General features: G+C 41.3%; 2 protein-coding genes across 2 annotated transcripts; both read right to left on the bottom strand.

Annotated features, from left to right (window-relative positions):
* Positions 1-1318: 1318 nt before the first annotated feature.
* On the bottom strand, positions 1319-2767 carry LOC133048662 (interferon beta-2-like). The gene has a single exon (XM_061132445.1). It carries the CDS (start codon positions 2163-2165, stop codon positions 1605-1607), a length of 561 nt encoding a protein of 186 aa, XP_060988428.1. The 5' UTR covers positions 2166-2767; the 3' UTR covers positions 1319-1604.
* A 3518-nt stretch (positions 2768-6285) lies between these two features.
* Positions 6286-7762, bottom strand: LOC133048475 (interferon beta-2-like). The gene has a single exon (XM_061132149.1). The coding sequence runs from the start codon at positions 7170-7172 to the stop codon at positions 6618-6620; it is 555 nt and encodes a 184-aa protein (XP_060988132.1). The 5' UTR covers positions 7173-7762; the 3' UTR covers positions 6286-6617.
* Positions 7763-26334: the final 18572 nt, after the last annotated feature.

Genomic DNA, 26334 nt, shown 5'->3' with positions numbered 1-26334 from the left:
GGGCGATCGGACGGTGGACGGTGTGGTCCGCACAGGGGCCCCTGACAGCGGCGACGAGACCATTCACTGTGGCAAGATGGAAAAGAGTTCTGCCAGAGAAACACGATGGCAGCGGTGTGACCTTCGGTTAGAGTTGGTGGGCCGGCGGTGCGGACACAGTGAAAGCGGGTCTAGGCGATGAGACAATGGGCTTGGGACGGTGGAACCGCGGTGTGGACATAGTTAAAGCCGGCGATGGGCGTCAGACTGTGAGAGATGGAAGATGCGAGGGCCTTGAGCACCAAGGGGAGCCAGGGGGAGCCTTTTTGGACAAGGGGAGAAAAAGCCAAGGCGATGGGACCCTGGGAGTGCGTTGCAGACAGAGAAGTCAGCGGCGGTCAGGGGACAAATAACCGTGGGACGGTTTGGGGCACTTCCTGGGGGTAAGACGGGACCAGGGAACTGTGGGCCCCTGGAATGCTCTGGAACTTTCAGGGTTTCTTTTAAGTATTCGGCCATGAATTGGGGGAGTAAGTATTGAATAACTGAAAAGTAGGAATATTTTTTAAAAAACACAGCCCTGTACTTTTTAGTTTTACATTTCATTAATATATTTATTTTAAATTGAATAGTTCATGTTTTCAACTTTATAATAAATTTATATAATGCTTCTTAAGTATTAAGTGTAGAATATTGAAATATGTTTTATATTTAACAATAGCATTTTAGTAAGTTTTATTTAAACTATATGTTCTTTGTACTAAAACAAGTATTTAATATAGTTTTACTTTTCTATCTTTAATGGATGGAAAGTTGTTAATATTTTCGAGATTACTTTTCACTTATTTTTAATTGAGGGATTACCATATCTGACAGTTTTTAATGACTCGGTGATGGTCATAAGTAATGTTTAACTCATGTTCCTGAAACCTTTTCCCAGGACTACATTGTTGGAAATGAGGGTTGAAGTGTACAAGAAACTAAGGACATGTAGAAGGTCAGAATTTTTCATTTTCCGTAGTAAGAATTTTATAAACGGAATGGAATTTGCCCAAAATTTATTGGCATCCAGAAGGCTTACTTTGTAAGACTCTCAAATGTAAGGTGGTGTCTATTTTCCCCCAGTTGAAAAAAAGACAAAAGAACCCCACATTATATATCGGGGACCTACAGCATGAGCTGTCTGATATCTTTAAAGAAGTGAAGGAGACAAGAGCAGGTAAACTGTACAGATATATGGAGCGTATTCCTATAACTTGGACATTCCACGTGTCTTCCTTCTGTTTTAAATTCCTCAAAGGCAGGGGCCAGAAAACTAGTATTCTGCAGGCTTGTTTTGCAGTAAATGTCTCCAGGGTGCTCTGCAATTTTTAATATGTGTTGTCACATAAATCAAGTTGACATGGAAACTACCACATTGACTTTTGTTTAATAAATAATGTATTTCCCATATAAAAGTTTAAATAAATAAATAATACATAAATCAATTAAAAATAGCTTACAGTCTTGAACTGTCCATTGAAATCCAGTACACTGCATTGTCAGTTACTTCAAGAGTCTCTGCTGGTTGAAGAGTCTTATATAAAACTCACATTGCCCATTCAGGATCCACAGGTGGGAGATGTTCAGTCACGGAGGTACCCGGTTAGGCTCTTGAGGAAAGAAAAGTTCCTGAGCATTTCCGCTCTCACGACTGCCCAGGCACAGCTGTTGTAGTCCTTGGACTTCAGGTACTCCACGAGGTTTAAGTAATATTTCTTCAGGTGAGGAACAGTCATGTCTCCCATAGTGAAGTTTTTCTTCTGCATGATTTCCTTCTGGATTGGCTCCAGATGGTCCATCTGCCCTTGGAGTTCCACAAGGAGGTCCTCAACGATGGTCTCAGACCAGCCAGTGCTGGAGAAGTCTCTGGTGAGAATACCGAAGATCTGCTGGAGCATCTCATAGATGACCAATACGGCATCTTCCTTCCGGAACTGCTGTGCTTGCCTCATCTCCTCAGGGACCTGGAAGTCCATCCTGACCTCGAGGCAATGTTGAGGAGTTGAAGGTAACTGCCGCAGGAGCTTCTGACACACCGTGTCACTCCTCCTTTGCTGCAATCGAAGCAAGCTGTAGTTCATGGAGAGAGCTGTGGTGGAGAAACACAGCAGGAGAGCCATCTGGAGGAGGCACCAGTAGGTCATGATGAAAACAGGCACAGGGCAACCTATTCTGCTAGTAGATGCTGAAGCTGAGTCTTCAGCCCTTTGCAGAGTGAATGTCCTTCCTCCTTGAGTGTGGGCTACTTAAATAGAATGGCCCTCCAGTCTTTCTATTTGAGGGGAATTTCCCACTTTCCAGTCTCCCTTTTAGTTCTCTTGTGTTGGTAAAATGATTAGTTTCAACTAAAACTCTTTTTCTTTTTAGCTTCTTCCTTTCTTATTTTATATGTGTTAGGGGAAAAGATATACAGTCTGGGAGAATTTCTAATGTTTTTGTAAGTTTTCAGTGAATTGCTAAATGCAAAAAAAAAAAAAAATGGCTGACAAATTTGAACTGAATTATTATAGGGTTCTTTAAGTGGCAAAAGATCTTTCTGGTTCTTTTTTTATATTGTTAGATTTTGTGAAGGGGTCCTTATTTCTAAGAGTTTAATGATTGTAGGAAATTATTTTTTGTATAAGCTAAGTTTGTGTGAATGTTTTTTAGGCCTTAACCATAAGCAGCAAGAGATTGCATATCTTTATCGACCTTAATTTATTGCTTGATTTGGGAATCTCAAACTGTCCAGAATATAGCAAAGTAGAGGTTAAGTCTTATCTCGATGCAGGCAAATGAATTTTACACAAGCCACGTATTAAAGTTCATGATATGTTTTGTAGGATGCCTTATGACCATAACTGATGGCCAATGTATATTTATTTTGTATATCGTTTGAATAGTCTATTTATTACAATTAATACAAGCAACATAATTAATAAAATTAATATTATCAATTATACTTATTATATGATTAATTATACTATAATTAAGAATATAATGTAATTAATATTAATTAATCTAATAATCTAAAATATGATTTTGAATACTAAGGTAAGGATGCAGCAAGCAGGAAAAAATTCCTTCCTCTTCACTGTGTGCCTTTAGTACTGTTTGTACATGAAATTTTTCCCATAATGAAAGAATATTTGTGAGATAGGATTCTTAAGTATTTTCGTAATCTAGTTTCAAAGAATTTAAACAATGTTACTAAATTTTTACCCTTTCTTTTCTCACATTAAAATTTTTTCTGTAAGGAATATATTTTTGGTATCATTAGAAGATGAAAATCACCTAGTTATATTCAAAAGCAGGGCATAAAATTGTAGATACAATGCCACTATGTAAAAGTATATAGGAAAAAAATAAACTAAAGGAAATATACTAACATTTCAATAGGAATTATATTTAATTTGTGCAGCTAAATAGTGATTATTTGTTCTTTCTGTGATTTTCCCATATACTACCAGAGAATGTATTCAGCACTGCTGAGAAGAAAAAATCACTGGAGCCATACAGGCAATTTAAATTTTTCTAGTTGCCACATCAAAAGATTATAAAGAGACAAGTGAAGTTAATTTTAACAGTGTATTTTGTTAAACACAAAATATCCAAATGTTATGATTTCAACACACACCAATATAAAATTAATCATGAGATAGTTACATTCCTGTTTTTCATCGTTCCTTCAAAATACGGTGCATACTTTTGCAGTCATAGTATAGCTAAGATTGGGCTAGGCAAGTGGTCACTTGGCCTCTATGGTGATGGCTCATGGTGGCCAGCACGGCTCAAGATAGAGGGAGCAGCGTACACAGGGCCGGGAGAATTGCCGAGTTTGCAGGGACCACGTAGAAGGAGCTTTCTTTGCAAACGTCAACCTGGACCAGGCCATGTTTGAGGAAAAGAACCCCCAGGCGGGGCTTCTAATGAGTTGGGGCTGATTTTACTGTTCGGGCTCGTTTCCGGTGCGACGCAGCCACACTCAGAGAAAGGCACCAGGCAGCGTTGATGGGGATTATTGGCGATGCGAGGATGGACAGCGTTGTGTCCAAAGTGAAACTAGAAGGTGGGCTTGGAACGATTGGTTACCCGACGATGTGGGGGCGTTGCTGACAAATGAAACAAGGGAGCGGCCGGCACTGCGATCACGCTGCAATCCCGCGCGCTAGGAGACTGTTCGCTGTGGAACGATGGGAGGGCGCTGTGCTCCAAGTGAGCCACAGCGGCCGCGCTGACTATTGGCTGTGCGGCGGCGCTGGGGGCGGGTGGGCGTTGCGCACCAGGAGCGCGGCGGCTCAGAGACTATTCGCTGCGCCGCCCTGCCGGGGCGTGGCTCACACGGTGGAATCCCGCGGTGTCTAGGAGACGGTTTGTAGTGAGTGGATGGGAGAGAGTTCCGCACAAATTGGAACCTAGTGGAACACAGTGGCCGCGATGAGACTATTGGATTTCCCACGATCCGGGTGGGGTTGGGGAGGTGCGGGGCGGTGCGAACAGGGTGGAATCCCGCGGGGGCTCAGAGACTATTCGCTGTGTGACTATGGGCGGGCGTTGGATCCAAAGTGGAACACCGCGGCCGAGATGACGCTATCCGCTCTGGGGCGATGGGAGGACGATACCGGACGGTGGCGATGAGACACAGCTGATGTGACTTGACGACAGCGTTGAGGACAAAGTGAGCGCGGGGATCGGCGAGGGCACAATTGTTTATGGGCCGAAGGGAGGGCGATGCGCGCACGGGAAGACCTGCGGGGCCGATGGGACAGAGTGCGTCAAAGTTGCACCCGGTGGCGGGGATGAGACCCGGGGCATTGGGAGTATGGAAGAGCTGAAGAAAAGTGAAAGACCACGGTGGGGATGGGATTACTGGCGATGGGACGCTGGGACACCGTCGTGCACAACCTGAAATCCGGCGGTGGGTTGAGGCTGTTGCGAACGAGAAGGTGGAAAAGTGTTGCGGGCCAAGTGAAAGCTGGCGTCCGCGCTGGGACGATAGGAGATGGGGCCGAGGGGCCGGTGTTGCGCTGTGGATGCCGCGGTGGTTAAGACTTCGCTGTGGGGCGATGGGAGGGCGTTGTCCTCAAAGTGAAACTCTGACAGCGCTGAGACTATTGGCTGTGGGCGACGGGAGGGCGTTTCTCACACAAGGCCGTTTCTCACTGGACTTGCCTTTGAGACGTTGGGAGAGCGCTGCGAACAAAGTGGAAGATGGCGGCAGCGCAAAAGCTACTGGCGGTGGGACGGTGGACAGCGTCGAGGGCAGAGTTAAACCGGCGGGAGGAGGAGACCATGGGCGATCGGACGGTGGACGGTGTGGTCCGCACAGGGGCCCCTGACAGCGGCGACGAGACCATTCACTGTGGCAAGATGGAAAAGAGTTCTGCCAGAGAAACACGATGGCAGCGATGTGACCTTCGGTTAGAGTTGGTGGGACGGCGTTTCGGACACAGTGAAAGCGGGTCTAGGCGATGAGACAATGGGCTTGGGACGGTGGAACCGCGGTGTGGTCATAAAGCCGGCGATGGGCGTCAGACTGTGAGAGATGGAAGATGCGAGGGCCTTGAGCACCAAGGGGAGCCAGGGGGAGCCTTTTTGGACAAGGGGAGAAAAAGCCAAGGCGATGGGACCCTGGGAGTGCGTTGCAGACAGAGAAGTCAGCGGCGGTCAGGGGACAAATAACCGTGGGACGGTTTGGGGCACTTCCTGGGGGTAAGATGGGACCATGGAACTGGCGCCGCTGGAATGCTCTGGAATTTTCAGGGTTTCTTTTAAGTATTCGGCCATGAAGTGGGTGAGTAAGTATTGAAGAGCTGAAAAGTAGGAATATTTTTAAAAACACATCGCTTTCTTTTTAAATTATTTTTATATTTAATTAATATACTTATTTTAAATTAAATAGTTCACGTTTTCAACTTCATAATAAATTTATATAATGCTTTTTAAATATTAAGTATAGAATATTGAAATATGTTTTATATTTAAAATAGCATTTTATTAAGTTTTATTTAAACTATATGTTCTTTGTACTAAAACAAGTATTTAATATAGTTTTACTTTTCTATCTTTAATGGATGTAAACTTGTTAGTATTTTCAAGATTACTTTTCACATGTTTTTTATTGAGGGCTTACCACATCTGAGAGTTTTTAGTGACCCTACAGCATGGGCTGTCTGTTACATTTAAAGAAGTGGAGGAGACAAGAGCAGGTAAACTGTATGGATACATGGAGCGTATTCCTACAACGTCGACATTCCACGTGTCTTCCTTCTGTTTTAAATTCCTCAAAGGCAGGGGCCAGAAAACTAGTATTCTGCAGGCTTGTTTTGCAGTAAATGTCTCCAGGGTGCTCTGCAATTATTCATATGTGTTGTCACATAAATCAAGTTGACATGGAAACTGTCACGTTGACTTTTGTTTTATAAATAGTGTATTTCCCATATAAAAGTTTAAAGAAATAAATAATGCATAAATCAATTTTAAAATAGCTTACAGTCTTTACCTGTCCATTGAAATCCAGTGCATTGCATTGTCAGTTATCTCAAGAGCCTCTGCTGGCTGAAGAGTCTCATGTCAACTTCACATTGTCCACTGCCAGAGCCACAGGTGGGAGATGTTCAGTCTTGGAGGTATCCTGTTAGGCTCTTCAGGAAAGAAAAGTTCTTGAGCATTTCTGCTCTCACAACTATCCAGGCACAGCTGTTGTACTCCATGGACGTCAGGTACTGCACGAGGTTGTATTTCTTCAGGTGAAGAACCGTCATGTCTCCCACAGTGAAGGTTTTCTTCTGCATGATTTCCTTCTGGATTGGCTCCAGATGATCCATCTGCTCATGGAGTTCCACAAGGAGGTCCTCAATGACGGTCTCAGACCAGCCAGTGCTGGAGAAGTCTCTGGTGAGAATACTGAAGATCTGCTGGAGCATCTCATAGATGACCGATACGGCATCTTCCTTCCGGAACCGCTGTGCTTGCCTCATCTCCTCAGGGACCTGGAAGTCCATCCTGACCTCGAGGCAATGTTGAGGAGTTGAAGGTAACTGCTGCAGGAGCTTCTGACACACCGCAACGCTCCTCCTTTGCTGGAATCGAAGCAAGCTGTAGTTCATGGAGAGAGCTGTGGTGGAGAAACACAGCAGGAGAGCCATCTGGAGGAGGCACCAGCAGGTCATGATGAAAACAGGCACAGGGCTACCTGTTCTGCTAGTAGATGCTGAAGCTGAGCCTTCAGCCCTTTGCAGAGTGAATGTCCTTCCTCCTTGAGTGTGAGCTATTTACACAGGATGGCCCTCCATTCTTTCTATTTGAGAGGAATCCCACTTTCCAGTCTCCCGTTTAGTTCTCTTATGTTGTTTAAATGATTAGTGCCCTCTAAAACTCTTTTTCTTTTTAGCTCCTTCCTTTTAGATTTTATATGTGTTAGGGGAAAAGATATACAGTCTGGGAGAATTTCTAATATTTTTGTAGATTTTCAGTGAATTGCTAAATGCTAAAAAAGAAATGCCTAATCAATTTGAACTGATTATTAGAGGGTTCTTTCACTGGGAAAAGATCTTTCTTGTTCTTTTTTCATATTGTTAGATTTTGTGAAGGAGTCTTTATTTCTAAGAGTTTACAATTTTAGAAAAAAAATTATTTTTTATATAATCTAAGTTTGTGTGAACTTTTTTTAGGCCTTAACCATAAGCAGGAAGACATTGCATTCTTTACCAGCCTTAATATATTGCTTGATTTGGCAATCTCAAACTATCCAGAATATACCAAGGTAAAGACTAAGTCATATCTCTAGGCAGGCAAATGTCTGTTACACAGGCCATGCATAAAAGTTTATGATTTCTCTTGTAGGATGCCCTTGTGACCATTACTGAGGGCCAATGTATATTTATTTTGTGCATACTCCGAATAATCTAAATATCTGATTCTGCATACTAAGGTAAGGATGCAGCAAGCAGGAAAATGCTTTCCTCTTCAGTTTGTACCTTTAGAACTGTTTGTACATGAAATTTTCCCCATAATGAAAGAATATCTGTGAGATAGGATTCTTAGGTATTTTCATAATCTAGTTTCAAAGAATTTAAACAATGTTACTAAATTTTTACCCTTTCTTTTCTCACATTAAAATTTTTTCTATAAGGAATATATTTTTTGGCATCATGGGAAAATAAAAGGCACCTAGTTGTCTTCAAACGCAGGGCATACAATTGTAGATACAATGCAAGTATGTAAAAGTATATAGGAAAAAAAATAAACTAAAGGAAATATACTAACATTTCAGTAGGAATTATATTTAATTTGTGCAGCTAAATAGTGATTATTTGTTCTTTCTGTGATTTTCCAATATGCTACCAGAGAATGCATTCAGCACTGCTCAGAAGAAATATCATGGGAGCCATACAGGCAATTTAAATTTTTCTAGTGTCCACGTGAAAAGATTAAAAAGAAACAGGTGAAGTTAATTTTAACAGTGTATTTTATTGAGCACAAAACATCCAAATGTTATTATTTCAACACATACCAATATAAAATTAATAATGACATGGTTAAAAAAAAAATAATGACATGGTTACATTCCTCTTTTTCATCATTCCTTCAAAATACGGTGCATCCTTTGGCGGTCATAGTACAGCTAAGATTGGGCTAGTCAAGTGCTCACTTGGCCTCTTGTGGTTGATGTCATGGTGGGCAGCACAGCTCAACATAGAGGGAGCAGCTTCCACAGAGCCAGGAGAATTCCTGAGTCTCCTCAGACCACATAGAAGGAACTTCAAATTGTGGACGAGTTATGCTCCAAGATCCAAGGGGATCAATGGTGGGAAAATCAGCTCAAGATGTATTCGGGATGCTTTTGAATGCCAGAGTGTGGCTTTGTACTTAATTCGAGAAGTCTTCAGGCAGACAGGGCGCTGGGTTGTGCCCTGAACAGAAGAATGGGCCCAGATGTCGTTGGGAACTGAAGCAGGGAGAAGTCCTGCCCAGGTGTTCTCATGGCTGTAGAGACTGGAAGTAAAGACCAGAGTGAAGAACTGGAAGAAGGGGGTGGGTGCGGAATTGTAAACAAGAATTCCTTCTGCTTTCTTCCCTTTGTCCTCTTCCCAGTTCCTGCTATTGTCATCATGAGCTGTTTCCTAATCGGTCTCTTTCAAATGCCTTCATGGAGTTTATATTGATTTTTGTCAGTATAATTAATTATGCTATGAAAATCCTTGTTTGTATCCTTTGGTGCACTTTTGTATAGCCTTCTGTTGGGTATATGGCCTAGGATGAAGTAACTGGGTAATAGAATGTGCATATGTTCAGATGTAGTAGCTAATGATAAACATATTTTTGATAGTTTACACCCATTTATATTCTCACTATGAAGAATATGGGATGTCAGTTGCATTACTTTCTTTTCAACACCAGGTATGGCCAGTCTTCTTAGTTTTAGCCCTTCTAGTGAATCGTAGTGATATCTTATTTGAGTTTTAATTCATATTGCCTAGTTATTAATAAGATTCAGCGCATCTTCATGTTTATTGACCATTTGGATGTTTTCTTTGTGAGGGGCCTGTCCAAATCCCTTGCTGACTGTCTCAGATAATGTTTTTTTTTTTTAATCTAAAGATGATGTAATTGTGTACATACAAAATACAAAAGGACGTAGAAACTATTGAAATTTTAAACTAAATTTAACAATGTCACTGAAAAAAAGATCAGTATTAAAATCAATCACATCTTTTTACAATAGCAATAAAAATTGGAAATTGCCATTTCAAAATGATACCACTGATAAGAAGATAAAAAGTCTACTACTGAGAAATTGTCAGAGCCTGGAGGTGCCTAAGGCAACACGGAAATTAAAGGTAATGTGCCGTTCTAAATGGCATCCCTGGACAGAAAAACAATTTTGGGTAAAAACTAAGGTGATCTGGGAATTCCCTTGAGTTTCACTGACTGGGACTCCATGCTTTCACTGCAGGGTCCTGCTTGGATCCCTGGTTGGGGAACTATTTAATAAGATGTCACAAGTCTCACAGCCATAAATAAATAAAAATGAAATTCCTGCAACCAGTGGGGCTGGGTGGGTGGGTACAGGAATAAGGACATCTGAATAAAGTGTAGATTTAAGTTTTTTTAAAAAAATAGCTTTGACAGGACAATTTCTCTTTACCTGTGACCTCTAAGTACAAGTCTATAATTGCACTTTTGACTCAAATTAGATGGCCAGAAAAAATAACAGTTTCTTTCTCTAACATTGAGACAGGATGTTTTAAATCTTGATCATTAATGAGGTTAACAGTAACTTCTGTCTTTGTAAGCGAGCAAGGGACATGTAAGCGTGTGTTGAGGTAGTAAGTCTCAGTGAGAAGGGAAATCAGAGCGTGCAATAGGAGACTGTCAAGGCCACCTCCTCCTGAGAAACACAGTCATTTAGTGAACAAACATTTACTTAGCAAATATGTCCTCACCACATCATAAAGTAAAACAAATATTGCCATTTTCTTGGACTATTTTCAAACTATCTCTCAATAAATTTTTGGTTCTGGCTTATATGTCTTGCACATTCTCTCTGAGATTCATTGCAATATATTTATGCTTTCTTATTGTTGCAAGTATGAATGAAATCTTTTCATGACATTTGCTAATTTTTAATGAGCTAAGTTTTCCTTGCATTTTCATACACACATGCTTATGAGAATGACTAATTTTGGTTTTTTTCTCTGATCAGCTTTGCAAACGTATAAAAGTTTGGTTGATTTTTCAAATTTCTAGATAAACAAATACATTGCCTGCAAATTAAAAAAATAAGGTCTGATAATAGCAATGTGATGACCATATGGAGCAACTCCTGTTTGTTGTGTATATTTGTCCAACTACTTTCAAAGACATTACCTAGCCAAGCTGAAAATATGCTTAACCTATGGTCTATGACCCAGTCATATATGGATGTAAGAGCTGGACCGTAAAGAAGGTTGAACACTGAAGAATTGATGCTTTTGAACTGTGGTGATGGAGAAGACTCTGGAGAGTCCCTTGAACTGCAGGGAGATCAAACCAGTCAATCCTAAAGGAAATCAACCCAGAACTTCATTAGAAGGACTGATGCAGAAACTGAAACTGCAATCCTCTCATGAGCTGACTCATTAGAAAAGACCCTGATGCTGGGAAGGACTGAAGGCAGAAGGAGAGTGGGACAACAGAGGACACGATGGTTGGATGACGTTCAATGGACATCAGTTTGAGCAAGCTCTGGGAGACGGTGAAGGACTGGGAAGTCCTCTTGCAGATCCCTGGGGTCACAAAGAATCGGACATGAGTGAGTGACTGAACAACAACGTGACCCGGTAAGTCCACTCATAGCAGTTACCCTAGGAAAGAATCATGTAAATATGCATCAGTATAGAAGTAAAGAAAATTCAGATCAGCAATATTCATAAGAGTCCCAAACTAGTTGCAGCCCAAATACCCGTTAAAATTGCATAAATACTTTATCTATCCTGATCATAGGGTTAGTAATAACAATAAAAAGTAAGAACCACAACTAAATACACAAATATAGCAGTGATTGAAAGATACTCACCTCAGAAGAAAATGTATACTACTTATATAAATTTAAAAATAGCCCAAACTAGACTGGAGACATTGTGCTTGGCAACCTAGAGAGCTCCTGTGAAGCTTCAGGACCACAATGGAAAGTCCATCTCCAGCTTGAGGGAAGAGCGTGTCTTCCCAGTTTCCAGCTGCGGCCCGGCTCTCGCCCTCTCGCAGGACCTGAGGCTGACTCTGCCCGGGCCCGGGTTGCCCTGTGCTCGCAGCTGACAGCTGTGGGCCAGCACCCCTCCTCAGCCTCCCACCGGGTGTGGAGACGGACAATGTGCAGAGATCTAAGTGCCCCTCGTTGCAGCCTCCTCTCTTCTCCCTTTACTCACACTGAGGTCATCATTCACAGGCCGTGGACAATACTCATCGCCCCGTGTGTCTCCTGCTCACTTCAGATGCAGCTGGAACTAGGTAGTTAGGTCGGGGCCTTGGCTAACTCTCCTAACTCCTCTAGGACGTACCCAACCAGAGCATCCTACACTCTGCACCCCTGTCACTCTCAGAACGCTCCCATCAGAGGGTCGATGGCCCAGGAACAGGCAGGAGCAGCCCATGCCTTGTTTTCAGTGTTTGCTGCCCGGACTCGCTGCTGCTGCTAACTCAGACTGGCCCTTTCAGGACATGCCCGTCTGCATCAAGCCTGCATTTACTTTTCCCTTCTGATTCCAGGTTGTTCTCTGAGCTGGACTCTGAATTCTCAGAATCAGTATCAAGGGTGCATTGAGTCAGGCCAACCTAAGGTTGGGAAAACAGTTAAAAGGACAACACATTGGCTGCAGCTGCTGAACAAGCCTCATCAGGCCCCTGCTCCACCCAGCTGAGGTGAGGGCACATCTCACTGTGTGAGTTCTGGGTGAGTTTCCTGTCTCTGAGGCAGTTTCCGAATCTTCTTTAAGGTGACCCAGCCCAAAGCAAAGCCATCTACACACTTAAAGCTGACCAGTGACTTGAGTTTTGTTACATCATCAGAGATTGTGTAATGAATCCCAGAAGGCAAAAATAGCAACGAAGCTGATGCAAGAAGTGAAAAGGAAACTAAATGCAAGCTGCCAAACAGGATTTCAGGATCCAGGCTGGAATCCCCTCTGGCCTGGCCTCCTGGCTGGGTTGAGTGCACAGCGCAGAGCATCCTCCTGACTGCCTCCCAGACGCCTGTGTCTTCCTGGCTGAAACTCTGAGCTCCTAAACTCCAGAGAAAACCAAGAATCCAGTGAGGGTGGGGGTGAGTCCTTGTAGGCAGCTGGGCTGTGTGCCAGGTAGGAATGTTTCCATCTAAACTCTGGGTGTTGTTGCAACAGGCTTGGCCTCGTCATCACCGTGAATGGCTATTTCTCCTCTTGCTGTGCAGTGGGTGAGCTGCAGGAATCTGTCTCTGAATAGCTCTCTGGGAACTGCCTCATCTTCCTGACCACAGACCCAGAACGTCAGGAAATAATCTTCTAACCAGATTCAAGTAGAAGAGTTAAGATAAGGAGCACTTGGGAAGTGTCTAGTACCATTCTGAGCATGTGCTACAAATTAAAGCAATAGTCTTACCATACTTTCAAGATAAGATTTTATGATTATCTTAGTTTTGCAGTTAAGACATAATGCAGCAGTTTATAACTAGGCAATCTATTTTTATGTACTAATGAAGAAAAATCTTGAAGATCTATTTGCAAGTAAATATAAATAAATGAAAAACTGGAGTATATGAGAAATTTATATATATGTGATATACGTTAGTATGTCCATATGTGTAGGTTTATCAACTACATATGAAAATGTCTAGAAGGATACCCATTAAATTGTTAACAGTATAAGATTAGGGTGCATCCTCCTAGATGTCAAGGGTAGGCATTCCTTTGTGTGAATTATTTAAAAGTTTAGCAATGATGTGTGTGTTTAATATATATAAATAAGCATAAGAAACCATCTTTACTTCTTTTGAGTCACATTTATCATGGCAGCTGCTGGTTCTCACATCTCTGAGGTGTCTCTGCAATCCGCAGCCTGCCTTGTTCTTCTTGCCTCCGTTGGAAGAGTTTTTAGGAAGACTCTTTTCTCAGGAGTGGCCAAGTGTAGAAAACTTGCTCTCCCTTCCTCATCCTACTCCAGGATCCTAGATTCCACATATGCAGATTGACCTCCCATGATGTATGTGGTTCCCCACTAATCCTTGAAGGCACCCCAGTTCCTATAGGCCCCAAACGGGCAACTGTGTCCATGACCTGGGCTTTTCTTCACTTATCTCCCTCCATCCTCTAATCTATGTCTCAAGAATCACATCCAGTCCCTGCTCAAATTGTCCCTTGTTCCTTCTATGGCCCAGGGTGGGTAACCCTGTTCCGTCTTTATTCAGGTGACTTCAGTGTAGGTTTATCTTGCAGGATCAGTCTTTGGGTTAGATTTTATTCAAAGGTGTGTGCAAGACAGTCTGCTTTTTTAAAATTACTTTTATTTCCACTACTTAAAAACAAATAATAGTCTTCTACAAAGTATAATACAAAACAACTACCTTATGAACGATAAAGATTGAAATGCTATGACCAGCCGAAATATTTCAAATAATTTAAATAAATAAATAAATATTACAACTTTTTAAGATATGGAAAATGGATTCTAAACACTGTTTTAAACAGTTATTATAACATAACATTTAATATACATTTAAATAAATCCATATGTTAGCCATCACATATTTTTCATCTGACACAAAAATAGTTAAAGGTTGCACTTTGAGTCTTAGAAAATAGCCGTTTAGTTGACCAGATGAACAGTTTTCAGATTCAACATCTTTATTTCCTGAGTTTTCCAATGAGCTTGTTCGCAAAGACCAAGCATCTTCTGATTTCTAGGCTGACAAACTCCCAGGCAAGGAGGCTGTATTCTTTCTCTTTGAGATGCAGTGATTCACCGGAAGTTACTCTTCACAGCTAATCTGGAGTTCTCACTCCCTAGAGGTGAGTGTTCCGTCGTCCTTCCCTCCCTGAGAGACATGTCCACCTCCTCCAGCTGCTGATCAAGTCCCACGAGGAATCTGTCCAGGAGGCTCTCGTCCTGACCTGCAGAGGAGCCCGAGGTGCTGAAGAGCTGGCAGGTCAGCTGGAGCAACCCGTGCACAGCAGCTGTGGCTTCTGTCTTCTCAGCCTGGCCCGTCCTCCAGGGTCTGAGGAGATCTGGTCAGTCCTGTCCCTCAGACGGGACACGATGGACACTCTCTCCATCTGACTCCAACGTGTGAAGCTTTCCAGATTGCCATGACTTGCAGGCAGCTCGCAGCCCAGAGAGCACGCAGGGCTAGAGCAGAGCATCCCCAGGGCCAGCAGCACAGAGACAGGGAGGGCCACGGGGATGCTGGGGGCTCTGCAGGGCTGCCTGGAGGGAGGTCTAGGCAAGTTCTGAGGACTTGGGGTGATGGGCGGCTCTTAAAGAGTGAGCAGAGAAGCTTTCCTTTTCTAGGCTTTTCCACATTTCCCCCTTTCCTTTCTTTTTCTAACCTTTGTAATGAAATGAATTATAAATGCTCATTTTTGCCATGATTGCCTGGAGTGGGGACATCAAATCATGCGTGCCGCTATGGTTGATAGCTACACAGCTGTATAGCCTGCTTCTCATGCCTCCTTAGTTATTCCTAGGAGAAGAGTCTGGTGAAATTCAGAGAAGGCAGAAATATTCATATAATATATATATGGTGGCTTTTCTAAGTCACTAAGAGATATTCAGCATAAAAAGTTTATAAAAGAAGCTTTTGATTTTTCTCAGTTTTTCCTTATTTACCCTTTTCTCCCTTCTTAAAAAAAAAATTCAGTTGTGTATGTACCTATATGATATCACCTGAATAGGCCTTAATCTCACTGGAGACATTATAGGGAACAGTATCACTGATATTACTTGTTAAAAATGAATTATGTTGCAACTATAATCCACAAGGCAATTTTTTAGGTGCCAGTTGTCCTAAAAAATTCAATTTTGCCTTTGTTTATTTCTCTTTCTCCTCTACCACTACAATATTTCACAGGAAACTTTGCCTCAGTCATTGTGTGATAGTCCAGATAATCTCATCCCCTTAAATATTTCACTGGGAAGTGATCACCTACCATACACTCAGGGATACTGAGGTTGCAATTGCATTCAACCCTTGTAATGACCTGTCTTTACCAATTCTGTAAGGTACAGATAATTTTTAATAATGTTAATGACAGAAAATTTTACATGCATCCTCTCAGCAAAGTGTTTTTAGTAAACATTACATTAATTTTCTCAACTTCCCTATGAGATCATTACTATAGTTACTGACATGTTTGCAAATAAGGAAACTGAAAACTCAGATTACTTAACTTGCTAACAGTCAGGATTAACTGCACAAGTGGTACTTGACCACTGTACTTTTCAGCCTCCAAGTTATTCCTCATTAACCTTAAGCAGTCTCCTTTAGCTACCCTATGTATCTTGTAATTAAGTAATCCATCTAATTATGTAACATTTGACTGCCCTGATTGATTGTAAGCTCCCTAAACGCAGGAACGGTACATGTGGAGTATCCAGGAAGGTGCCTGTCCTTCGACTCTTTGCGACCCCATGGACTATAGCCTACAAGGCTCCTCTGTCCATGGAACTGGAAGTTAGCAAGTGCAATGGGAACTGTGTCCTCTTCAATTGTAGTGTAATGATTGTAATGTTCCTGGAATGAACAAACGACACTTTTGTGACAAAGAAGAATAGGAATTGGAGAGGAAGAACTTACTAAGTTCCTCTAAGATACGAAGCACTTTGTCAGAGCAGACAGCTCGGTCCAGTGCTTGAGACAGTGGACACAGGGGAAAAATTGCCTAGGTTGATGTCCCAGCTCCATCCTGCACTGGCTATGTGATCTTCAGCACCCTGGTTTTCCTCTTGTGTGGAAATGATAATCATATTTGTTTCACTGGATTGTTGTGAAGCTTGAATGATGTAGCGTGCTTCTGACCATGCCTGGACAAAGTATATAAGCATTCAGTATCTGTTAGCCATTCCCATGAGTGGGAAAATTCCCACGTCCAGCTATGGAAACTGGATCGAATTTCCCTGAGATGACCTGCTTCCCTTCCTTTAATTCTCAGCTCACTGGTCAACATTATTACATCTAATCTCATCTCTTATGTGAACATGATGTCCTGTCTAAATCACTTCTACCTAGTAGCTTCCAGGTACCAGCTGACCTCTCACATATGAATAAAATGATTGTCCAATCTGTAACTCAGTCTCTTTCATGGTGGGTTAATAGGTCTATATCCTCAGAATCAGATAACATCCATGAAGAGTGAGAAATGTAAACAAAAATTAAAATAAATAAATAGATACTGGGATTTAGCAAAGCTGATAACTAGCCTCTTAGGTTACAGTCTGCCTAAGAGCCTGCTACTCTCCTCTGGCTCTGTCTGCAGCTAAGCAGTCTCACATGGGGTGGTCTGAAATCTGTCACTCTGTAGAGCTCTTCATCCCCATTTTTGTAGTTAGAGGACATTTTGTCATTTAAACAGAGAAGATGTCACTATAGTTGTTTTCAATTACATTGTTTACTTTCCTTTTACCTTTGTGCATTACTTTTTCATTCACTGCTTACTTTTACTTTCTAAGAATGTTCAATGAGAGTGGAAAGTTTTGATATCTTGAAAAATCACAGAAGAAATACATTTCTTCTTCTTTTCACTTACATTTTCTCTTTCTTTATTTTTGCAACAAACCTCAAAATTGAAATATAAAAAACTGCAGAAGCATTAGGACAGCTTTTACAAAGTGAAATACAAATGACAGAGAAGAAGTAACAATATGAATATTACATAAAAGTGGCAAAGAAAAGTGGGTTGCTTAGACATAGCAAGGACAATTACCTGGACTAATACAGAGAGGCTGCCTGATAGGGCCGACATGGGGTCTCATTGATGAGATGGCTCATTATGTCAACCTTGCAAACAGAGAATAAAAGTGATCTGTGAGACTGACCAAATTGCCCAAATGGCATTCTTTTTTCTCACTGGTGCCTATCTCCTCAAAGCTACAAGACCACCAGATTCTAGACCTCCAGCTACATGACCACAGGACTCAACTACAGGTGAAAAATTAACCATCCCTTCAGAAAATTTTTTCATTGCTGGGGTATAAGTAGGATACTGCCAGAAAGGGAGGAAGCTGGTTCTCCAAAAGGGCCAGTCACCCTCTCCTTTCCCTCTAGTAAATTTCCCTTTTCCTGCCTGACTGCCTAACTTTCTCTCTTTATCTCTGACTAGACTTACACTGCCGAAAAGCAGCAAAGACACACTCTAAACACCTGAGCACTTGGAGGGAGTGGTGGTTACACTTTATTTTCTTGAAAGTGAATTTTGGAGGATTGATCATCTGAAAGAGGACAGTGAAAACGTTGGCCTAAAACTCAACATTCAGAAAACTAAGATCATGGCATTTGGTCCCATCACTTCATGGCAAATAGATGGGGAAACAGTGAAAGACTTTATTTTGGGGGGCTCCAAAATCAGTGCAGATGTGGACTGCAGCCATGAAATTAAAAGACACTTGCTCCTTGGAAGGAGAGTTATGACCAACCTAGACAGCATATTAAAAGCAAAGACATTAATTTGCCAACAAAGGTCTGTCTAGTCAAAGCAATGGTTTCTCTAGTAGTCATGTGTGATGTGAGAGTTGGACTATAAAGAAAGCTGAGTGCCAAAAAATTGATGCTTTTGAACTGTGGGATTGGAGAAGCCTCTTAGAGTCCCTTGGACAGCAAGGAGATCCAACCAGTCCTTCCTAAAGGAAATCAGTCCTGATTATTCATTGAAAGGACTGATGCCTAAGCTGAAACTCCAATACTTTGGCCACCTGATGCAAAGAACTGACTCATTGGAAAAGACCCTGATGCTGGGAAAGATTGAAAGTGGGAGGAGAAGGGGGTGACAGAGGATGAGATGGCTGGATGGCATCCCTGACTCAATGGACATGAGTCTGAATAAACTCCGGGAGTTGGTGATGGACAGGGAGGCCTGGGGTGCTGCAGTCCATGGGGTTGCAAAGAGTCGGACATGACTGAGCAACTGAACTGAACTGAAGTGAAATGAATCACCTGGTATAGTCTGAGCTTGTAACCGGGAAGGGTTAACTTTGAATTTACACTGGATCTGCTTCTATGACTTTAACTCTTTGTGTTATTGGAGAAGACTTTTGAGAGTCCCTTGGACTGCAAGGAGATCCAACCAATCCATCTAAAAGGAGATCAGTCCTAAGTGTTCATTGGATGGACTGATGTTGAAGCTGAAACTCCAATACTTTGGCCACCTGATGCGAAGAGCTGACTCATTTGAAAAGACCCTGATGCTGGGAAAGATTGAGGGCAGGAGGAGAAGGGGACGACAGAGGATGAGATGGTTGGAAGGCATCACTGACTCAAAGGACATGAGTTTGGGTAAACTCCGGGAGTTGGTGAGGGACAGGGAGGCCTGGCATGCTATGGTCCATGGGGTCGCAGAGTCGGACATGACTGAGTGACTGAACTGAACTGAAACAGCCCTAGTGGCCTGCCTCAGGGAGATCACCTGACACCGCTCACCTGTGAAGGACTGTGACTCTGTGTGTGGCAATGGCACAGGCGGCCTACTTGGCTACTTACCAGGCGGCCCAGAAATTCACATTTGGGAAGGGCAGAATCACAGATAGGTGTGACATCTTTGTTTGCTGACATGACATGAGATATTCCATTTCACACACCCATGAAATGATTGTAAGGAAGTTCAATTAACATATGCCCCTACCTGAGGCTTACTAAACATTCTGGGAGATATTTACAGGAATTAAAAGGTCCTTTTCTTAGTTTCTTCACCTCCCCCCAATCTCTCATTCATAAAAGAATCTGACATTCAGGTCCGGACAAAATGGTTATTTTGAGGCATTAGCCTTCCATCTTCTCAGTCAGCCAGACCGGAATAAAGTCCCGTCCAGATCCCCACACCTCGTCTTGGATTCATTGATTTACGTTACAGCAAGCAGAACAACTTGTACTCTGTAACAAACTCAGCAAATTTTTGGTACTTAATAAATGTTTAGTAATTTTATCAATTATGGAGAGTAAATAAAACCAACTTTGACAAATTAAAAGTTCTGCCGTACAGAATAAGGTAGGTCCACACATGTAAAGCTCAGGTATTTTTCACATCTGATGGGCTCTTTCAAGAGGAATATGAAGAGGCAGGCAAAAGAAAATTTAAAAAGGAAATCTAAAAAAGTTTCCTTAAAAGTTGATCTTAGCATCAGGAAGAAAGGTCCAATATCTATTAATATATCATTAGTTCAAAGTTACTGAGATGATAAGCATTCCGTTGAATTAGAACATCTACTTTTTTAATGAATACATTTTCCTTTAACTGTAAGGATACAGAAGAGTGGAAACTCATGACAGCTTTCCAGGCTCTTGAAGTGACAGGGAAGCCCCAAATCAGGTAGTACACAGATCTGGGAAAATTTAGGATATGAAAATTTGGGGATTTAATATATAAGAGGCGATCCTTCAATGAAATGGAGGTGAAACCAAGTTTGCAATCGCTCATCTCAACTGGAACGCTTCCTTGTGGAACTGACCAATGGTTCTTCATCTCCTCAATGATGACACTGACGATACTCCCCTCTAACCCCATCTCCTCCTCTGAGTCCATGACCTGCCTCAGAGCCTTACTTAGAAAAGCAGGAGACCTTCAACATGTAGATCAAATAAGGGCAATCTCTCTCTTTCCTGCCTGGGGTACAGGATAGACTTCAGCTTCCCTCAGGAGCAGGAGAGTGGTGGCCAGCTCCAGGAGGCCCAGGCCATCTCTGTGCTCCACGAGATGCTCCAGCAGAGTTTCAACCTCTTCCACACAGAGCGCTCCTCTGCTGCCTGGGACACCACCCTCCTGGAGCAGCTCCGCACTGGACTCCTTCAGCAGCTGGATGACCTGGGCACCTGCCTGGGGCAGGTGATGGGAGAGGAAGACTCTGCCCTGGGAAGGACGGGCCCCACGCTGGCCGTGAAGAGGTACTTCCAGGGCATCCATGTCTACCTGCGAGAGAAGGAATACAGTGACTGTGCCTGGGAAATCGTCAGAGTGGAAATCACGAGCCAATTTCTCTGTGTTAACAAGTTCCTAAGAAAACTCAGGAAGTAAGAAGGAAGCTGATTCTCAGTGACTCGTGTTCTCGCTCAGATTCTTCATTGTTCAGTCATTTCCAGAACTGTGATTTCTGCCTTTGCTATGAATTAGTTTGAGTGACATTTGGTATCAGCACTAATATTGGGAATATTGATATCCAATTGCTTTTAGAATTAGAGGAACTATATCTGATACCCTGTGGCTGAATCTTATGCAATAACATGTTTTTGTGTGAATGTAATTCATTTATTTATATTAATTAATTTTTATGGTACTTGTAGTTATATGTTCTATTTATAATGTAAGAATATATAATTTTCTTTAATAAAAATCTACCTTTTTTGACTCATGAAATTTATTTGAAGACATGTTTCTTCCTGTTTCTTTTGAAACCTTTCCTAAAGTCCTAATGATGCAAAATACGTGGAGAAGAATGTTGTGCAGTTAATTCCTTACTTGTTGGCCTTGTGGAGGGAGTCTTGAGTATGAGAGGCAGAGGCCCTGACCTTACAGAGCTACACTGGAGTGAGAACATTGCCATGAAAGAAGTTGTTATAATTAGGTATTTACATTTGGGCCTTGGGCTCCACTGGAGAAGTAAAAGGGGCTGATGGCAATGACTTTCCTGGGATGCTCATTCAGACCACCTTCAGTCTCCCCAGGGAAGTAATCTGAAGTATGAGACTTGAAGAGTGAGTAGCAATCTGTTAAGTATCTCATGAAGAGCAAACTTTCCCAGGGGAAAAAAAAAAAAAAAAAAAACATAACGTAAAAGTACAAAACAAAGCAGAGTGTGCAGAGGGTCCCTGCAGCAGGAATGGTTCTGGGAACTTTTAAAGAAGTGAACAAGACCAGAGTCGGTAGACTGTACTGATGCATGGAGAGTATGGCAGGGAATGACCCTGGAGACATGGAAAAGGGCCCAGTGATAGACTTTTGAATGATGTTAGATTTTATCTTAAGAACCAAGGAAATTACTGAAGATTTTAAAGCTGCAGAGCAACTCTGACCAGAGCAGGTGCAGGGAAATTCATGAAACCAGCAGTTCTCAAAGTGCAGCCTGTGGGCCCCTGCAGATCCCCGGGACACTCTACAGGGATTCGTGAGGTAAAATGGTTACTGTAATGATAGCCAGACCTTATTTGTCATTTTCACAGCATTAACAACTACTGGTGGTGCAAATACAATATGGGTAAGAGTGCTGGTGCCTTAGTGTTGATCAAAGCACTGGCACCTCAGTGTCATGTTTTTATGACACTGTTTAATTGCCATGTTTTTATGTATAATTTGCTTGAAGTTTGAAAAAACTACCGTTTCACTTAAGAAGATCCTTAGTGAAACAGCAAGATGAATTTTATGAAATCTTAACCTTTTTAGTATATATTGTTAAAATATTCTCTGTTGTAGTCCTTTTAATATGCTGTGTGATAAGCACATCTGCTGCGTGCATGGTGATTGCTCTGAGGAGAAGCACTTGGATGATGATTATTTGAGTTATGAGCTAAAATTAGCCACTGTTTTTATAAAATCTAATTTTATTCTAGAGAATGACAGTCAAATCATGGTGATTCAGAAGTGGGCATTTGACAGGTATTTTCTTATACTAGTTCTATTAATGTTATATGAATATTCTTGTTAACTTTAATAAATGAGGCCAATCTATTTCCAATTCATGTTTCAAGGATATGAATTCATCTCAGTGTGCAACTTTTTTCCTGCAAATTTGAAGAATAGTGATTTAATTTCCATTTCTTACTAAATTTCTCATTTTATGTTTTAATTTTAACTTGTCATAATTTATCAGGATGATGTTAGATCTCTAAATGATACTTTAAAATTATTTTAAATTATTATTTAAATTACTTTGATTGCAGGCATTGTGATCTGAGCACACAACTTATACAAATATTTTTGCCCTAAAAGAATTATGGATATTTTCTGTGTAAGTCTAATGTATGATAATTTTCATAAATATTTGTAACAATTATATTTGCTAATCTAGGTTAAGGGCTCAAGAGTGTTGATCACTAATTTCCTCTTCTAAATCATATTTTGAAATTTTCTCTTTATTACTTTTCTATATGGGTTTTTACAGACTAATAGCATCATACTGGGCTTCTCAGGCAGCACTAATGGTAGAGAACCTGCCTGCCAATGCAGGAGACAGAGAAGACCCCAGTTTGATCCCTGGGTCAGGAAGATCCCCTGGAGGAGGGCATGGCAACCCACTCCAGTATTCTTGCCTGGAGAATCTCCATGGACAGAAGAGCCTGGCAGCCTATGGTCCATAGAGTCACAGAGAGTCAGACATGACTGAAGCAGCTTAGCTCGCAAGCACAGCGTTTAGGTAAAATTTCAGTGCTACCATGTTTGTGTTCACACTGCTATATAACGTTATGTTCTTTACTCATTGTTTTATACTATTTGAAATTTAGTTGAAGCGTTTTTATATTTAACTATAAATTCAATTTGTTTCTTATATATATTGACCTACTTTCTCACATTTAATGTGGTTTTTTTAATTTCTCAAGGATATCAATATTATATTAATGACAAAGATCTGGTTTACATTAAATTGCTACCTCTAATTATTTCCTTCATTATACTTTCTTGCTGTTTTGGCCTGCCTCTGTGTTGTCCAATTTTGGTTTTAAGTATTTAGTATTATTAGATTTTAGGATTTTTTCCTCTTCCAAGTTATTGTGAAGTTTGTGTTTTAAATAAATCAACAGTTTCTTTTATGTTTAAGCAGATTCTATTAATATTTATTATTTTAACCTTTATCAGTTTGGGTCTCAAATATATTGGATTTATGTGTTACTTTTAACACGACATTTACATGTTTCTTGACCCTTGTCATATTCCCTTCAGTTCTCCAACAGTCATTTATTTAGAACAAATATATAATGTTAAAGCAATTTAGAGTTTCTCTGAATACTTGAGTGAAAAACTGAAAACCTAAAACTGCAAAATTTGATTTGAGACTTCCTTGTCCATTCAATGGTTAGGATTCAGTACTTTCACTGCCGTGGGTCTGGGTTCAATCCCCAGTCAGGGAACAAAGGTCTCATCAGCCACGTGGCTGTCACAGCCAAAAAAATAAGAAAGCTTACAAAGTAACCTCCACGGATGTGACAATTCACTTCTAGTTCTTATTAGGACTGTTGTTTTCAGTCAACATAGTAAAGGTTCAGAAGACACATTGTAAGAATAGAGATGCTTGTGAAGTTATGTTCAAGTATAAACAGAGGGGAATGTCTAAAAGTTAAATGAAAATAAACTGACTCCTTATTCAAGAAAATAAAAATATGTTAATTGTGAAAGCACTGAGAATGATGGTAAGTTGGATGCAGTTTGCAAAATGAGTGCCATGTATTCCAAATGTGATGACTGGAAAAGTTTTGGAGTCCTGTGTTCAATAAGGCCCTAGTCAACTTGAATTAAACAATTCTCACTTTAAGGTGAAGCATATGAGGATATAGCAATGTGTCTGTTATTCTTATCTAGCTTGTCAACTTGCTCTGAAGACAGTTCTCATCCTGGGAGTCGAAATCTTTTTGAATGATGATGATGCTATTGCCATCATTTGACATCATGTCTCCTCACCTATTTGTCAAGACATTGAAACTACAACCAGGTACATGTACAACTAAGGAAACAATGGGAAAATCTGTGTTGAGTGTCACATAGACTCTTCTACTTTGTTGGCTGCCCCAGGAGCTTTAACCAAGAAAGCAGCTGACCCAGGTTAGCTCTGAGAGGAGAATTTAAGTGGCAGGGGTTACTTCATCACACCAGGCTCTCCATCTGATCCTGGAAGGCTTTCCAGTAGTTGTATGCATGTAAGAGTTGGACCATAAAGAGGGTTGAGTGCTGAAGAATTGGTGCTTTCGAACTGTGGTGCTGGAGAACACTCTTGAGAGTCTCTTGGACAGCAAGGAGATAAATTCAGTCAATCCTAAAGGAAATCAACCCTGAATATTCGTTAGAAGGACTGGTGCTGAAGCTTTAATTGTTTGGCTACCTGCCGTGAAGAAAGCAATTCATTGAAAAATACCCTGATGCTGGGAAAGACTGAGGGCAGGAGAAGGGGGTGACAGAGGATGAGATGGCTGCTTGGCATCACTGACTCAATGGACATGAGTTTGAGCAAGGTCCGGGAGATGGTGAAGGACAGGGAAGCCTGGCTTACTGCAGTTCATGGTATCGCAAAGACTCGGATACAACTTAGCAACTGAACACCATATGCGTGTATATATATACACACACTTGTACAATTTATATTAAATAAGAATACACATGTGTGTTGCCACTTTAACATAAAAGGATGAAAAGCAGATGTTTACTTGAAATGCTATCTTACCCTGTATTATTTACCTTCCTGCAACATAAATGCTACCTCATCAGCAGGATAACAGGAAAACTAATTAAGTGACTGTTAGTGGTAATTAATAGACTAAGTGTAATAATCTGTCACATATTTTATATAGTGTTTCATAAGTTGCAATTAGTGTTAACTGTTAACTTTTCATTGATACAAAAATTTTGTTTTAGTCTTTTTTGGTCCTTGCCCATAGCATGTGTGTGATATTGTTTTTTTTTTTTTTTTTTTTCCATTTATTTTTATTAGTTGGAGGCTAATTACTTTATAATATTGTAGTGGTTTTTGCCATACATTGACATGAATCAGCCATGGATTTACATGTGTTCCCCATCCCGATCCCCCCTCCTGCCTCCCTCCCCATCCCATCCCTCTGGGTCTTCCCAGTGCACCAGCCCTGAGCACTTGTCTCATGCATCCAACCTGGGCTGGTGATCTGTTTCACCCTTGATAGTATACTTGTTTCAATGCTATTCTCTCAGAACATCCCACCCTCACCTTCTCCCACTGAGTCCCAAAGTCTGTTCTGTACATCTGTGTCTCTTTTTCTGTTTTGCATATTGGATTATCGTTACCATCTTTTAAAATTCCATATATATGCGTTAGTATACTGTATTGGTGTTTATCTATCTGGCTTACTTCACTCTGTATAATGGGCTCCAGTTTCGTCCATCTCATTAGAACTGATTCAAATGAATTCTTTTTAATGGCTGAGTAATATTCCATTGTGTATATGTACCATAGCTTCCTTATCCATTTGTCTGCTGTTGGGCATCTAAGTTGCTTCCATGTCCTGGAAATTATAAACAGTGCTGCGATGAACATTGGGGTGCACGTGTCTCTTTCAGATCTAGTTTCCTCGGTGTGTATGCCCAGGAGTGGGGTTGCTGGGTCATATGGCAATGGGTCTTATGGGTCATTGCAATGGGGCAATGGGTCATATGGGTCCAGCTTTTTAAGGAATCTCCACACTGTTCTCCATAGTGGCTGTACAAGTTTGCATTCCCACCAACAGTGTAAGAGGGTTCCCTTTTCTCCACACCCTCTCCAGCAGTTATTGCTTGTAGACTTTTGGAAAGCAGCCATCCTGACTGGTGTGTAATGGTACCTCGTTGTGGTTTTGATTTGCATATCTCTGATAATGAGTGATGTTGAGCATCTTTTCATGTGTTTGTTAGCCATCTGTATGTCTTCTTTGGAGAAATGTCTGTTTAGTTCTTTGGGCCATTTTTTGACTGG

The sequence above is a fragment of the Dama dama genome, chromosome 29, assembly GCF_033118175.1.
Source record: "Dama dama isolate Ldn47 chromosome 29, ASM3311817v1, whole genome shotgun sequence".
Classification (NCBI taxonomy): Eukaryota; Metazoa; Chordata; class Mammalia; order Artiodactyla; family Cervidae; genus Dama; species Dama dama.
Note: the sequence above shows the minus strand (reverse complement) of the source record. Positions and strands in the feature narration are given on the sequence as shown.

Bases quoted from the DNA above. Each gene is read 5' to 3' on its own strand.
- LOC133048662 (XM_061132445.1), bottom strand. From the start codon at position 2,165: ATGACCTACTGGTGCCTCCTCCAGATGGCTCTCCTGCTGTGTTTCTCC.
- LOC133048475 (XM_061132149.1), bottom strand. From the start codon at position 7,172: ATGACCTGCTGGTGCCTCCTCCAGATGGCTCTCCTGCTGTGTTTCTCC.